This window comes from Plectropomus leopardus, chromosome 16 (genome assembly GCF_008729295.1).
Source record: "Plectropomus leopardus isolate mb chromosome 16, YSFRI_Pleo_2.0, whole genome shotgun sequence".
Lineage (NCBI taxonomy): Eukaryota > Metazoa > Chordata > Actinopteri > Perciformes > Serranidae > Plectropomus > Plectropomus leopardus.
Genome location: NC_056478.1, coordinates 16,975,635 through 16,992,812, shown reverse-complemented (window position 1 = coordinate 16,992,812; position 17,178 = coordinate 16,975,635). Strand labels below are relative to the sequence as shown.

At 40.5% G+C, this 17,178-nt stretch overlaps 1 protein-coding gene across 2 annotated transcripts; it reads left to right on the top strand.

Annotated features, from left to right (window-relative positions):
* The first annotated feature begins 2,874 nt into the window (after positions 1-2,874).
* dusp10 (dual specificity phosphatase 10) lies at positions 2,875-15,093 on the top strand. 2 transcript variants are annotated; one of them, XM_042503375.1, is made up of 4 exons: positions 2,875-3,065; positions 4,114-4,943; positions 12,193-12,561; positions 13,930-15,093. In XM_042503375.1, the coding sequence occupies exons 2-4, from the start codon at positions 4,160-4,162 to the stop codon at positions 14,193-14,195; spliced, it is 1,419 nt and encodes a 472-aa protein (XP_042359309.1). In that variant the 5' UTR covers positions 2,875-3,065; positions 4,114-4,159; the 3' UTR covers positions 14,196-15,093. The 2 variants fall into 2 exon arrangements, with proteins under 2 accessions (XP_042359309.1, XP_042359310.1); XM_042503376.1 differs by having other exon boundaries at positions 2,875-3,082.
* The last annotated feature ends 2,085 nt before the right edge of the window (positions 15,094-17,178 follow it).

Here is a 17,178-nt window from a genome sequence, read left to right as displayed (position 1 = left end):
AGAAGCAATAATACATGCCCTGCATTGTTTCAGGTTGCCAATGAGGATAAATAGAGAGCTCAGATTATATTTGGGGTTTGAAGCCAGCGAGACCCTTTCACCGCAACATGGGTCCTGTCATATGGGACTGTGCAGTCAGCCAACTTGGCATTTGCTTATCAGCACTCCTGCCAAAGACACCTACTTATTACCACCAATGATGTTACCTCCCTGCCTCACTCACAGGTCACTTTTGTTGTCCTGCACAAGCAGGACCTTCAGTTTGATGTTTTTGTTTTTTCATTATGTTATAATACAGTTAGAGTAACAGCAGGTCAGTCACTTCGCTCTTTCCAAGTGTCACTACTTTCAGACCAGAAAAAGAAAGGACTGTTGATGTTTCAAAATGATAAAATGAGTAAGGAGGAAATGAAGCAACACGCTTCTACAGTCTATCAGACATGTGTGACTCACAGCTGCCTCAAGCAGCTAACCTTTAACTTGTGTTATTTTAACCATGAATCCAGTTTGCTGAGTATAATAACAGGTATTGTCCGGTCATACAAGGTCACAGGTCAGTGATTGAAGTGGTAACTGTAACATGAGAAAAACTAGACAGACAAAGAAACCACAGCAGCAATATGCAGCTGAAGGAATATTAAAATGCAGAAGCGGTTTGTTGGTTCATAAAGGTGCATTTGTTGTTGAGTGAGCTCAGCAGGCCTTCAGATGATTCATTTGAAAAAAGATGACCAGAAAGATGAGTGAGGAAATATAAAACACAGGGAACGAAAAGATAAAGAACAAGGAGATATTTTAGTATAAAAGAATCTTTGTAGACCTGCTGTAGACAGATATGTTAAAAACTTTATTAATTTATATTACCTCAACCAAGGAGGTCAGTTTTGGTCGCAATTGTTTGCCTGTTGCGTTATCTATTAGTCAGGAGCTTATATCAAAAACGTGTCAGATTTAGATAAAATTCGGTGGAAGGCTAGCTCACTGAGCAATGAAGAATGGATTCTACTTATTTGACGTCATAGCAGGAAAAGCACAGTGTTACTAATCGCATCACTAAACATAATGTTACTAGTAACACTAACAATGGCACACTTCTATTCAAGTGTCCCACAAATACGTTACATTTCTATGTTATTATGAAGTGAATAAGCTGAACTTTATGTTTCTTCACGTTTCAACAATGCTGTGGTTACTGTGTACTTATCACATAGATATGGTTAGGAAAAGGTCATGTTTTTGCTTAAAATACCTGTTTTTCAGGACACTATCCTGGGTGGAAAAGCAACAATGTCTGTAAAAAAAACAACTGCTTTTTCAGTCACTGTCCACGGTGGGAAAACAACAAGGAGTTACTAAAAAAACACCCATGTTTGGGGCCTGAAAAGCTACTGGAGAAACAGTAATGGGTCGCTTAAACACAACTGATTTTGTTGTTTGTTGGCTCAAACAGTGGTTGGCAGTTTGGCAGCCATCTCACCCAAGTGTCACGCCATCCACCATCCCCTCGACCTCCAGATAACAAAGTCAGCTATTACACTATGTCGCACTTAAAATATGATTCATAGGAAACTACAAATATCAAGTAATCGTAGTTGGCAAAAACGTACAATGCCAACATTTTCTTCTGCCGACTGAGCTGCCCAGTAGGCCATTACAGTGTGACAGTGAATCAGCATCAAGCCCCCAGAAACAATACTGGGTTTTGAAGACAATTTTACATTGTGGTCTATTGTGGAATAACAACCTATGTGTTCGCTATGGGATCCAAAAAAGACATTTTGCCATAGACTTACACAGCAAGAAATGTTTGTAAATCAGTGAATACATCTTTTAAGCACCACAACGCCCGCGAAATGACTTGTCTTACTATCTGGATTTGATCCATTTGGTTCAATAACATTTGGAAAGTCTAGAAAAGCTGCATGATTTAATCTTTTTATTCCAATTCAAGTAAGTGGAGCAGTAAAACAAGAGGTTGGCTGCTTGGCCGACTTAAGTCTAACGTTACTATACACTTATATCTAAGTGTTAAGTTTGTTTGAAATATAGCTGTACTTTATTTTGTGAAATTAAAAATGAGTTAAAAATTTTAAATGACTTAAAATGACATTTAGGCTACCTTGAGCTTTCTAAGTGTTAGCAACTTCAGTAAATGAACTTACTCTGACTTAACTTAATCATGAAAAAGAGAATTTTGCCAATGATGAAATTAAGAGATCTGTGAGTTCTGTTTTGTTAAAATGTTTAAGAAAATACTATTATAATTGACTAGTTTGCGACCAGCAGAATACAGACAAAAAGCTCAGTATACTTGGTTTGCCGAAGCTGCTAAAAGTAAGAAAGATTGATTTAATTCAACTTGTCATTTTTCAGTAAATACGACTACATTTTAGGCAAACTAACGATAAGTAAAAATAGTAAAAAATAAATTAAGATTCATAATTAAATTTACAAATATTTTCCAAGGCAATTGGTTTCCTAAATTTTTCCAAAGTAAAATGAATTTGTCAGATTTTACAGTGTATGGCTTTTAGGTACTTCCTCCACCACTGTTTGTTTCACTGTTTAACATTCACTGTACGTTAAGAGTTTACGAGCAGCACGTGAAGGCATCGTGTCTTCTTCCTCGAGCCTCCTGGAGAGACTTTTGATTGGCTGCCAGTGACATCATCGCCGCTCGTCTGTAGGACTAAAGGCAGTTCAAGCGACAACCCCCCTCCTCCTCCTCCACCTCCTCATCCTCCTTCTCCTCCTCCTCCTCCCCCCACCCAGCCACAGAGGCAGACATCTCGTCCAAACCCCTCCCACCACAGGGCCGGACCTCACTGTACAAAAAGGATCAAATTTAATATTAATGAAGCCGCGCATTGGCTCGCGCTCGCGTCAATCCCGCTGCGCAACTTCTGTAGGCTGGCAGACTTCCTTCAATATTATTTCTGGGGGAGCAGGGTAAAAGTACTAAAAAAATGTTGCCGATCCACAACACTGGGACGGACTGAATGGAGGCAACGTTGTCAGGGAGCGGAGATAATAAATCCGTCTACAGTGCACCGCGACACACACCGGTAAGCAGAAATACAAGGCAAGTTTGGGGAATAGAGTCCAAGGCACAAGTTGTCGAAATGCACAGTCATAGAGATTTCATTCTATAATTCATGAAGAGGAATATCAAATTGCTGGAACCATTTTGAGCTGAGTAGAGCTTTATTATTGGCGTGTTATTATTTTAATAATATGATTTAAGTGTTTTATTACAGCTGTTATCTTCATTATATCCCTACATTGCGTCAAAGTTACAATCCCTACCTTCAAAATGCAACCATCGCATTTTTATGTTTATTTTTTTATTTAACACGGCGGTGTGAAATTGAATTTCCTCCATCTGATCACTTAGTCTCGTCCTGAAAGCCATATCACATTCTCGGCACGTTCTCATGCCGGTTTCTTCAATGAATTTGGCCATGAATGATTTCTGCTTTTGCTGAACCTGCACCGTGCTTAAAGGACGCCAATGGCCGGGACAGCCAGTGCTCGGCGGGTGTCTTTACATAATACGGCGGGATGACATGCTTTTAAAATCCTCAGGCTGCTGATCAAAAGGAATTGCCACCCCTCTTTTTTTTGTACCCTGACTTTTCCAGTTGGGGGAGAGACCAAACTGCGGCGTAGCATTGATGCAGTATTTTATCTTTTTCTCTTTTTTCCTCTCTTGTTATAAAAGCTGTGGATCTGACAGGGCAGAGTTGGCATCACACCCTCACAAGTACAGTATCTGGAGAATGATTCATATTAATTACACTCAAAGTGATTCAGTTACATGAGACCCTGTGATGATTTCACTGTTTATTATTAGTGGCTGGTATGTCACGCCTAAATTTTCCCACCAAGTTGGGTGTTGCCCTGCAGGTGTTGACACTACTAATATTTGGCTTCGGCGGCCGTTTTCCAGTTTGCATGTTGATCAAACAGACAGGAGGTCGGCCTCTGTGCGCTCTGCTCGTTCATTCACAGCTCTGATCTGAAACAGTGGACGCAGGATTCAGTGAACCAAACTGTTTTTTTGCAAATACTTTCTTCCTCGCCTCATATTTTCTCTTGCCTCTGTCCCCACAGAGCGGCTTGTTGACTTCTCCGTAAACGTCCAGCCCTCGGCCTCCCCATGCCTCCATCTCCTCTTGACGACAGAATTGTGGTGGCGCTGCCAAGGCCGATCCGACCTCAGGAACTCCAACTGCGCCTGGACACCAGCTACCTGGACTCCATCGCCACCAGCAGCAGCAACAAGACAGTCATCAGCACCACCGTGGTGAAGATCCGGGCGACGGCCAATCTTGTAACGTATATGCCCTCATCCAAGGGCTCCACGCGCTCATTGTCGTGTGGATGCAGCAGTGCCAGCTGCTGCTCAGTGACTACCTATGAGAAGGACAGCCAGAGCCTCAACCACAGCCAGGTGAGCGCCAGCAGCCCTGACCTCAGCTATGCCGGGCCGCCCACCCCTATGGTCAGCAACCATGAAGCATTAAGCGCCCCCGGTCTCAGCCCGGGAACCCCGAAGGCCCTGTCCACTTTGAGGCTCATCCACCCCAATGAGCTGGCCAAACGGATGACCTGCTGCCCCATGGGACACCCCGTAGGGCCCGTGCCTGTCATCATTGACTGCCGGCCCTTCATGGAGTACAACAAGAGCCACATCCGCGGGGCCGTGCACATCAACTGCTCTGATAAGATCAGCCGGAGGCGGCTGCAGCAGGGCAAGATCACTGTGCTGGACCTCATCTCCTGCCGCGAGGGCAAGGACTCTTATAAGGGCATCTTCTCCAAAGAGATTGTGGTTTACGATGAGAGCACCATAGACCCCAATCGGCTGACGTTCTCACAGCCACTGCATGTGGTCCTGGAGTCACTGAGGAGGGAGGGCAAGGACCCCATCATCCTCAAAGGTAAGGTCAAGATTTGAGAGGAGAAATGAGGCATTAGAGGGATATAAGCCACAATTTTATGGGCTTAAGTTTGACTCTGGAGGGAGTAAATCAGTTCAGACATCTGAAAGCAGTCAGATTTAGAAGTGGTAGAAGCTTAGTGGCAATATAGGAAACTAATGGCGGTGGTGGGAGAAGTATGCAGATCCTTTACTTAACTAAAAGTACTAATACCATCCTGTGAAATACTCTGTTACAAGTAAAAGTTCTGCATTGAAAATGCTACTTAAGTAAAAGTAAGTATAATCAGGAAAACATACTTAAAGTTTCAAAAGTAAAAGTACCCAATGCAGAAAAATCTTAAAAAAACAAATAAACTAAACTTTATAAAAAAAAAGAACACCTTGAAATTTGATATGTATATAAAGATACAAACTGTAAATATTTTAAAATAGAAGACACTCCAAAAACTCTAAATTATGTATCTATTAATTGTGTAACTAAAGCGTTTAGATAAACATAGTCAAGTAAAAAAGTATCGCATTTCCCTCCTGAATGTAGTGGGTTAAAAGCATAAAGTGGCACGGAAAGAAAATACTTAAATAAAATACAAGTTTCTCAAATCTGTACATTAGGACAGGACTTGAGTAAATTTACATAGTTACACTTCACTACTGACTAATGGCAGCATTATAATGTGCAGTGTGCGTGTAAAGCCTGTTAATCTCTGACCTTTATTGTTTTGGTCACCTGACTCTGACAGTGGTTGTAGTTTGATCATGTGAGCCACACGCAGCAGCTCTCTGCATGTATAATCAGGCCGATGCACGCTCAGTCTAAATCCCCCTCATACATAAACATATGCACACGCTCTTCACTAGCTTTCCATATGACACTCATTAAGCATTTTGCAGGAAGTGAGAAGCAGCTGTTAGTAAATAAGGCAGCCTATTGAGATAGCAGTCCTTGGGCTGCTGCCATGTTTTCTATCTTTGGTGTGAGTGTTTGAAGCCGAAGCAGTGTGTCGTGTTGGGGGCTGGGCTGTGAGTGCTTTTCTGAAAGCCTCCGAGTCAACGTCTAGCCTTTAGTTGACAGCACCTTGATCTCTTCTTCTTCTCTTCGTCCTCTGGTCCTCCTGCGCGCTTTGATGGACGAGGCTACTCTCTGGTCTCTCATCCTGCATCAGTGTGTGTGTGTGTGTGTGTGTATGTGTGTGAAGCTTGCCTCAGTGGGAGGAACAGGCAGACTGTGTTGCCTCTTTCTTCCTCTGGTTTGATTCTTGCAAAATGCAAGACATCCTCTCTGCTGAGGGAATCAAATGGCTCAGACTCGGACTTTTATCTGCGTTACAAGTCCTTTTTCATAGCAGGAATGGCCGCCATCTCCCTTGTGTCCCCATTTAGACGTTTGAATGTAGCTTGTATACTCAAATACTTTCCCACTGAGCAATAGACATGATTTAAACATGATCCCCAAGCTTTAGACTTGTTATAGACTAAGATCTATCAGCTACATATAGCCCGATTTTAAACCATACTTTAAAATAATTACTGAAAATATTAAAAACACATAAAAACCTGTAAATAATTAACATTAGTACTGCATACCTCTGTGTTTACATTATGAACGTTTATTTTTTGTCATATACACTCATTCTGTTTACTCTTTCATCTGGGCTAAGACTAGACATCTACTAAACTTTTCAGCCTTGAATAATCTAATTGTCTTAAGACAAATAAATCTAAAGGTGTAAAGAAAAATAGACCCTTAATAAACATGTATTAAACATCGTTTCAACGTTAAATTGCTCAGGGGGTTTGGATAAAGATTATAAATATTTCTAGTACACTTTTTATTTAAATTTAGTCGTGATTCATTTCCTTAAAATACAGGAGAACTTTCCAACTAGGGGGAATGGGCGTGTAGTTATTAAAGCAGTGGTAATAGTGACATATGTGAAACATGCTTGTATGGTTGCAGCTAAATAATAACTCCATTATTTGGTGCATGTCTTGGTCTTGGTCATGATTATCGTCATAAGGTTGATGCGTGCTACTCTGGAAACGCAGGCTCTTCCTTCCCTGTCCCGCTGCAGCTCAGAGCAGTAATAGGTTACATTTAATCCGTCAGAACTGCCATAAACAACATGTCAGTAGTGTCGGAAGGTTTAGGGTAAGCACTGGAAACAGCAGGTCTGTGGAGTGAGAGGCCTTTTGCGAGGCAGGGGCGATTATTTCGAAGCAGGAACTGAGCCTGTGGCCTCTGAAAGTGATAGACAGTTTTCATGTTTTCCTCTGCGAGTTTAGTCAGACGTTAATGACAGACGGTCACGCTCGACAGATTTCATCTCATAGTGATGCGCTGCTCCTGGAGATTCTGTTATTTTCAGTTTACTGTGAAAAGTGTTATTTATCAGCTGGCTTCAACCTGAAGAGAAAGATGTTGGTTCAGTTTAAAAATAGGAAGTTCACTGTGTCGCTGGCTTAGTTTTTTTTTACTGTTTGTTGGTGCAAGCAAAAAAAAAAAAAAAAGAATTAATCAATCAATAAATGATGCTGCATGAAATAATTTAAGGTACAATTTCAGTGAAATGTAATCCAGTCAGTTCCTTCAATTTGTGCATTAACAGAGTGTAATAGATATGGATGGAATCACAACATGTTACCACGCTACTTTCATCATGATACAACATTACTGCGATTTAAACATTTTATAATATGCTGAGTATTGCTATGACACATATTGTGATAAATTGCAATATATTACCTTTCTTCAACTGTTAATTATGTCCCAAAAGGAAATATTTCATAAAGGTGTAAAAGTAAGGTTTCTCACTTAAATCACTTTTATTGCATCTAGTGGACAAAAAATGAATAGATTTTAGAATAGAATAGAAATAGATTCTAGTTGGCTAACAAAAGTTTAATTTATATTTGCAGTATTAATATTTTATATTATATAAAAATCAATACTTGGCATTTGTGTATTGATACATTATTGCCACACAAAATATTGCAGTATTATGCTGTATCAATCCCTCCTCCCACCCCCAGTAATAGACAGGGTTTGCACAGACAGGTGCATGTCAAAGTCAAGGACTTTAAGTCCTTTATGAAGGCCTCATTTTTATTTTCAAGGATGAAATTGTTTCTCCACAACCACCTGTAGTAAGGGAGTTTTTTTAAATTCATAAATGGAGCAAACTCATGCTACCAGGGTCCAAAATAAACACGTTAATAAACAGGTTATACTATCTGCCTGCCAAACAGCAAACAAACCACAAATCTTCTTCAAACAGTCCAGATCTAAGTGGAGTCCTGCTCCGGTTCACTAACAAGTGAAGCTAGCTGCTAACAGCCATTAAACAGCTCAGCCATCCACAGTCAGACACACACGGCTGATTATTTATCTCACAAATTACAGCTCACAACTCCGCTAACAGCTGACGCTGCTCGGGTTTGTGTGTTTTTAAGGCTAGCAAAACATCGTGCCGCCGACCGTTTACTGGAGTTAACCAACCAGTTGGCACTCCAAGCTCTTCTGCCCTCAGTCTCAGCTTTGTAGTTTAAAACACTTTCCTAATATGTTTTTATAAACTAATGAATCCTTTGTTTTCCTCTCAATTTTATTCTAATACTTTTTCAAGGACCAAGTAAAAAGTGTCTGCTTTCTGAAGGTGCTCTGGTACTTGTAGATATATGTGTATGATGTTGGGGAGGGGGTAAGCTGTCTCAGGCAGTGACCTCATTTAGGATCCTTGTGTCCCGAGGGTAAGCGCTCTTCCTGAGCCTCTCAGCGGTGGCCTGGTGGACTCCGTACCTTCTTCCCAAACTCAAGATGGAGAAAAGGCGGTTATCGGGATGTTTGGGATTGTTAATGCTTTTCCCGGTCTTGCAGCGTCTGGCGTAAACATCGTTTCAACAGGGTAGAGCAGCGTCTATAGTAAGTTCAGCTGAATGAAAAACTCCTTTGCAGGGTCTTGTAGTCCTGTTTGGTGCTGTTTCTGTAGCAGGCAGTGATGAAGCTCTCAATGGCGCAGGAGTAAAAATTCCTCAGTATTCAAAGGAAAACCCAGAATTTCCTCAGGCGTCTGAGTTGAAACAGTCTCAGTCATGCACTTCTCACTCTGAGTCAGTGTGCAGAGCCCAGGTCCAACTCTCAGGTTCTTTCATTGTGGGGGGTTAGTTTAGCTTAGTGAAATATCACTAGTTTTGACCAAATACCTCAATATCGATATTGCAACAATAATATAGGGGTGACTATTGGTGCTTTAACAAAATATTTATGATATTTTTGATAAATAATCATCAGTAATGTCGATATAATGAATACGTGGGTAAAGACAAATAATGTAATAGCTAGAACAGTCTGTAAGTTAAGTTCAGAAAATGACATCATTTTACTATTATGCAACCTTTAAACCAGTAAAGACAACACCTTCGATATTACAATCTCCAAAATCTCAGACGATAACTAGTGTGTATCACGATATTGTCATAACTTTAATATATTACCCAGCTCTAGTTTAGCTTATTGTTTTAGTTTTACAGCCCCAAAATTGTTATGTTTGGGTTTAGTCTTACTGATTTCATTAACTTTGTTTTCAAACAACAGACAAAGGTAGCATTTAGCAGCTAAAGAGCCAGATGTTTCCATCAGGAGTTGGAGGAGACCCAAACAGAGCTAGAGGGAGAGTGATACTGGATTTATATATATATATATATATATATATATGTTATATATATATATATATATATATATATATATTACTGGATTTATATATATATATATATATATATATATGTATATATTTTTTTTTTACAAACTAATGTTTACAGTATGTTACTCTCTGTTTGCTATAATTATACATTTAGAAGACGATAATTAGATGTTTACTGCTGAATTCTCATGAATGCTTCTTTAATTTAATAGAGATTTTTCTAATTAGCCATAAAGATGAAGAAAAATACAGTCTGATAAAATGTGGTTGTCAGAAGTTCTGATCTTGTAACTCACGTGGCTTTCTGAGCAAAGGTGTATGTGTGATAAAGATACCGTTATAAGACAGGGTTGTATGAAAAATTGTACATTTGATACAAAGGTTTGTTTTTGCTCAAGAAGCTCTGACTTATGAGCTTTCTTCAGAAATGTAAGAAAATAAACATCAGTGGAAATTCCCCCCAATGTCTTGTTGACTTTGTTGTCAGCAGCCTGTATAGACTTCCCTTTATTTTATTTACTGCAGTGTAATTATTACCACGACATCCCACTAACAGCGCGGCCTATTCCAGTATCAGCACAACATTAGGTTGATGTCTTTGTTCGTCATTAACAATCAGGCTGTTTTATGGTGAACCCACCTGCTGGTCACCAGGGGGGAAGTTGTGCGATGACCTCACATGGCATGATGTCAACTCTTGCAAAGGGAACAATACATGAACTGATACTGTCTTTGTATGTTGTGTGTGTGTGTGTGTGTGTGTGCGTGTGTGTGTGTTTGTATCACTTTCCACCCCTCCCCACAACTCTTTAACTGAAGGGAAACTTTGGCTGATGGAATTGCTGGCAACAGGTGCAAACCAGTTATTTGGAGAAGTGCAGATGTCCAGTGAGAAGTATATTAAACATTTAGTACATCTGTTTACCTGCAGATTAACAAGGGGGATTTCTAACGAGGTTTAGGTGGTGGAAACTGTTTTAGTTGCTATTTTGGGCATTTCTCTCCTTCTTATAGTGGTTGTTGGAATGGAAAAACCGGCGAACCCTTCATAGTGATTCAATACCCAAATGGAGACATTCAATTACAACCAAATGTAACAGTGTAGTGTGGGATTTGGAGATTTTGGTCATGTTTTAGTGCTTCAGAGCTCGTTAAAGCCAGTTGTCGTTGCTTTTACCAGACGTGTATGCAAAGCTTACTTGTCCAGCTCAGTCGTAACGTGTGCCATGTGGTGCACAGAAGCATGAGTGCATGTATTTTTAGCATGGAGGGCTCCAGTGGGAATTGAACCCTTAACCCTGGCAGTGTTAGCTTCATGCTCAATCCAAGGAGACCAACAGGGTTCCCACACATTTTCATGGACAACATTTTTTCCATGACTTCAAGGTCCCATAATTTTTTTTAAAAAATCTCGCCAAACTTGCCTGACATTTTTTTTTAAACATATCTGATTAAAACTCCAGTTAAAAATGATTTTAGCTAGCTGGCAAACATGAATGACGAGACAGAAAATGGGAAGAAAAGGAAGAAATGTACATGATGGTATACAAAGACTAGTGTTTTTGCTGCACCTCCATAGTGCTCTCAAACACACCCATCAGGGCATCTCCTGAGAAGCGCCTGGCGCTTTCAGCTGGGGAAAAAAACAATGCTTTGGTGGACACAGGACCTCAACGCGCATAGTTGATTTGTTTTCTTTCTGTTTTATGGCAGATTGCAACCTACTTTCCAGAGGGGATGGTTGAGTCTATGAGTTGTGCTCCAGCAAGTCCTGGGCTGCTTTCATGTTCACTGTACAATCTGACAAGTTGATTTCACTTGAAATTATCTCGGAAACGGATTGCTTTGAAAAAGTAAATATAACTATAAATGTTATTTAAGTGTTTAACTTTATATCCAAGTTTTAGGTTAACTTGAACTTTAGCTGTATTTACTTTTTGTGAAGTTGTTGCAACTCAAAAATGAGGTGTAAGTGTTCAATGATAAGGTCGGGAGATCTGTGAGTTCTGTTAACATGTTTAAGAAAATACAAACATAACTGACTAGATTACAATCAGCACAATACAGACATAAAGCTCAGTATACTTGGTTTGTAGAAGTTGCTAAAACTTAGAAAGATTGAAATAATTAAACTTGTCATTTTAAAGTTGCAACAACTTCACAAAATTAAGTAAATATGACTGAATTTAAATTGAACTTAATTAGATATAAAATAAACATAAATGAAGATTAAGAGTAATATTTTCTTACATTTTTCAAGGCATTTCAAAGATCTTTTTGAGTAAAATCAACTTGTCAGATTTTACAGTGTTTATTTAGGAGGATAAGTGCACATGATCTATTTTGGGGACAGGGGTGTCAGCTGCGTCCACCCTAAAATCTACACTTATGCCAACAAGGTCCGATTTGCAATTAGGAAGGAGGAAAAAGTTAAGTAAAAAAAAAAGTTATTTGGCAGTTGTTTATTTATTTATTTTTTCAGCTAATTAATTTGACTTCCTGCCCGCTCTGTGTTTACTGACGTCACAGTCCTTCTGTTTATGTTCACAGGAGGCCTTAGCTGCTTCAGGCAGAGCCACGAGGACCTGTGCGAGCACTCGCTGCACCTTCACGAGGGCTTGGACACCGGTGCTGCTGCTGGCCTGACGGGGCCGCTACCTCACTCCTTGCCCTCCACCCCGGACATAGAGAACGCAGAGCTGACACCTATCCTGCCCTTCCTCTACCTGGGGAACGAGCACGACGCTCAGGACATCCACCTGCTGCAGCGCTTCAACATCGGCTACATCCTTAACGTGACCACCCACCTGCCGCTCTACCACTACGACACGGGCCTCTTCATCTACAAGCGCCTGCCCGCCACAGATAGCAACAAGCAGAACCTGCGGCAGTACTTCGAGGAGGCGTTTGAATTCATCGGTATGAAAACTTTTACCATTTTTTCCTGCAGAAGTGTACGCTAACACAGTTCCTAAACTTTTTGTCTTGTGACCCTTTGAGACGATGTTATATTTACATGAGAGCTTTAAGCAATTCAACTACAGAAACACAGAGAGTGTAGTGTCAATAACTTTTGTAAGCGGAGGCCGTAAACTTCAGAAGGTAACATGAGGGCAGAGATCGCTGTGGTACTGAAAACTAAGTTGGTTCCCTGCCTGTTTTAAATCGCCTAAAAATAAAGTAGTTGTTTTTATTGTGTATGTTTCTCTGTCTGCGAATTGCAAAAAGGTTGAAGTGTTTTAGAGTGCTTTTTGCCGATACATGCGTCCATTGTGATACTGAATAGAAATGAGAAAGGTTGGTTGAAATAAACCTTTAACTAACCTAGTGAGATATGAAAATACTATGGCTCTAACAAGCTAAAATACTGTAATAAAGTGTTGTATTCATGGTTTTAAGGGCTGCATTACAGTAAAGTGATGTGATTTCTAAACTAACAAGACAGTTACCCACTTACATCCACATTACTGACGATTCTTTACCAAAAATGTAATTTTACTATAAAATGAAGAAAACGCCATCTGTCCATCTGTCTGTCTGCATCCATTTTTCTCCACGATTGGTTGCCCAATTAATCTGAAATTACATGTGGGCATTGAGAATTGCCATAGGTAGTGACTGCAAGCCCTTTGTCTCATTGACAGCCTGTTCATTTGCATTTTTGGCAAAGTCTGCACTAATATATAGGTCTGTGGTCTCCACAAGGTTGTGGCATGCACATCCCCTGAAGTCTGCATGTAGTTGAGGTGCACATATCCCTGCATATGGACTAGATGTGTAAATATTTTGGGAAAGAACCAGAAGTCACCACTACAATATCGCTGAAATATCGCCCTGCAGCTCAACTACAGATGCATCGGGGTGGCTGTGGCTAAGAGGTAGAGTGGGTCGTCCTCTAATCGGATCCTCTAATGTAGAAGTATCCTTGGGCAAGATGCTGAACCCCAAATTGCTCCCCGTGATGTGTCATCGGAGTGTGCATGCGTATGAATGGTTACTACCTAGTAGGTGGCACCTTGTAGGGTAGCTTCGGCCACCACTGTGTGAGTGTGTGCGTGAACGTGACTTGTCCTATAAAAGCACTTCGAATGGTCAAAAAGCGCTATACAAGTACAGTCCATTTAACATTCAAGTTGGTATCAAAACATCAATGAGGTTCAACAGCCAGATGCAGACAGATGCCTGGTCACAAAGGAAGTTTCAATTTATCGTCATGTGTGCTGACTTAACTTCCCCCCGTGGGAGAAACATGTATTATTCTAATTGTTTCCATGTTCCTCTCCGCAGAGGAAGCACATCAAGCAGGTATGGGCCTTCTGATCCACTGCCAGGCAGGCGTGTCTCGTTCAGCCACCATCGTGATCGCCTACCTGATGAAGCACACCTGGATGACCATGACAGACGCCTACAAGTTTGTCAAAACCAGGAGGCCAATCATCTCCCCGAACCTCAACTTCATGGGCCAGCTGCTGGAGTTCGAGGAGGACCTCAACAACGGAATAACGCCACGAATCCTCACGCCAAAGCTGATTGGTGTGGAAACCGTCGTCTAAACAAACCCTTTGGACTCACACTTGTACTCACTGTTTTTTTCAAGAGAGACCGGCTGCTCTGTGAGCTGGTTTTGGAGTGTGGGGGCCGCTATATTCTTCTTGAATCTCCTCACGCTCATCTTGGACTCTCTGGAGTGCCAAAGCTCTGGGTCAGTGGTGATGAGAAATGCCAAAAATCCCTACTGTTTGGACCTGGCTGCAGTCCCGGAGGAGAAGACGAGTTAGAGATAGCAATAGAGAGGGGAAGCGGTCAGTGGGAAGCTTTCCATTTGTGACCCCAGAGGAGCAAACATGAAGGAAAAGGAAATCAGTTTGGAAAAGATATTCAATGTGCTTAGGGGCAATTACTGACAAGAGAAACTCTTAAAGCTCACACTGTGGCACACAGTTTCTGTCTGCGGACTCAGGCGGGGTTGGCCACAGCAGTGCCTGTCAAAAAAAGAAAAATTAAAAAAAAAAAAAGATGAAGACTTGTTTGGTGTGTTAATGTTGTTGTTCTATTTTTATACGGGGGTTTACTGGGGTGACCATGACAAGCCCACAGTGGCTTACTGTGCAATAATTTCAGAGTGGAATGCAACTGAGACCTTGATCTTATGTGTATATATCGGTGATGATTACATTTCCAGCTCTTTGCTGAAATACCATTTTGATGTTAATGTAATTATTGTCGTTCAGTTCTTTATGTTTATGGTGCATACAGTTATGCTGTAATATTTGGCGCAGACAAGAGAAAAAAAAGGGGGGGCGGGGGTATTTTTGAGTGCAGCTTGTGGGTTTATGTCAGTCATCAGAACCACAAATTTTGTGTGTTTGCTTCTTTGTTTTGCCATTCCTGCATCCACATATGCATATATCATACACACACACACACACACACACACACACACACACACACACAAACACACACATATATATATATATATATATATATATGTGTGTGTGTATATATATATATATATATATATATATATATATATATATATATATATATATATATATATATATATATATATATATATATATATATATATATACATACACACACCAGACAGCCATAAGAGCTTTTTTATGCATGGCTGCTGGCAGAAGAAAGAACACTTTGAAATAATAAGTGAATATTGTAAAATAGGGCTACTGGTGATGTTTAATGTAACAGAATGGAGGAATTTCACTGCCTGCTTCTGTTGTCTCCTCTGTTCTTTTTTCTCCCGTTCATCCATGAGCCAGCTCTGTTGTAACAAACTCCACTAAGTCAATTTATGTCTCAATGCCCTACATTTTGAGCTTGTCTATTGTAAGGTAGCAGAGTTGACTTCAAACATTCACTTCCTCCTGCGTGGTCACAGTGTACTGTGACGGCGGTGGTACAGTAGAGCAGTGTGACCCTTGTCTAATCTCTTTGCAACCCCCTGTCGCTGACACTAAGCTACAATTAAGTGAGCTCTTTTGCCTTGCATAGGCGAGCGCTGCTGTCACGTGCTGTTCTAGTGCCTCTATCAATGCCTTAATTCATGTGTCACCACTGGGCCTGCGCATGGTACACCATCACGTGCAGACGGATGCAGAATGCACTGAGGTCGAATTTTAACTCCCAGACAAAAGCTGGTCTCTGTGTAACGTACAGATTTATTCCTGCTATTCCTGATTATTATGCAGAAATTTGAGAATATTGCATTCAAAGCCTTGAGGTAAAAAATGCTCATTATGTAACCCAGATCTTGTGGTGGCATTTGAAGGAGAGTCTGAACACCACCGTGAATTGTAAATCAACTCTGCACTAAACAGAAGTGTGATGAAAAGTATATGCACGAACACAAGTTTACCCTCATCCTGTTGCACCTGAATATTGTCATCTTTGACTCATATTACAACAACATGTAGATAGATATGAAGAGTGAAGCTAAAAAAATGCTCAACTTGCGATTGTTGCTTTGCCTTCATTCTGATCCAAACCGCAGTTTTTTGCATTGTTGCTGGACAGAATCAAAATTTTGCATTTCAGACTTGACAGTTTTTTACACATTTGACCGTCTCAGCTGTTTTAAATTATAAAAAGGGACATTTCTTACAGTATCCAGATGGATGCATGTGTTTTCAACCACCTGTGCAAAGATAAAGACCTTGTCTTGTTGAGACGACTGTGTGCTGCATGGTCATATAAAAAGTGAGCATTTAAAGGAGCAGTGTGTAAGTTTAAGTGGCATCTAGCGCTGAGCGGTGGGAATCACCAGAGGCCCCACGATACAATATTATCACGATACTTGCACCATACAATATTATGGCATTTTGCAGTTTATTACCTTTTGTTTCAACTGTAAATGATGTGGCCCAACTCTGTCAACATCTGTTTATCTATAAAATTTCAAAGATAAAGTTTCTCACTTAAATCATTTTGCAGTAAATTCTAGTTGTTACTCTAGTATGTTAATCAAACTTTAATTTGCATTTGCAATAACAATTCATAATTTTAAAAAATCCACACAGTGTAGTGATACAATCTTGTAAAAAGTGAATATTGCCGACTGCAATCAGCTGAAACTTCTCCTGGTTAGAAATCCTTCATTGTTAAGTAGGTTTCTACCGGGAGCCGAATTATCTGTAGAGGTAAATTCCTCACCAAAACAAACAGACCAGGTGATTAAAAGTGGTAAAATCGGTGAATAAAGCTGTATGGCATAATGCAGGTAGGCCGCTGACCCAGCATCTGCTATCGCGGCATCGTGCTCACCTTTTTCTTTTTCAATAACTTAAGATGCAGACATACAGTAGGTTGTCACCTGGAGCCAAATTATCCGCAGCGGTCTCTTCTTCTGCAGAACAAATAGATCTGGTGATTTTAATTGGACATAACACTGAATAAAGCAGGTCAACGTTAACAATCAGTGTTCTTCTGTGTCAATCAGTGTACAAAAACGCAAATGGCCCTATCTAGAGCCAGTGTTTGGTTTGTCCTTCCTGGGCCACTGTAGAAACATGGCAT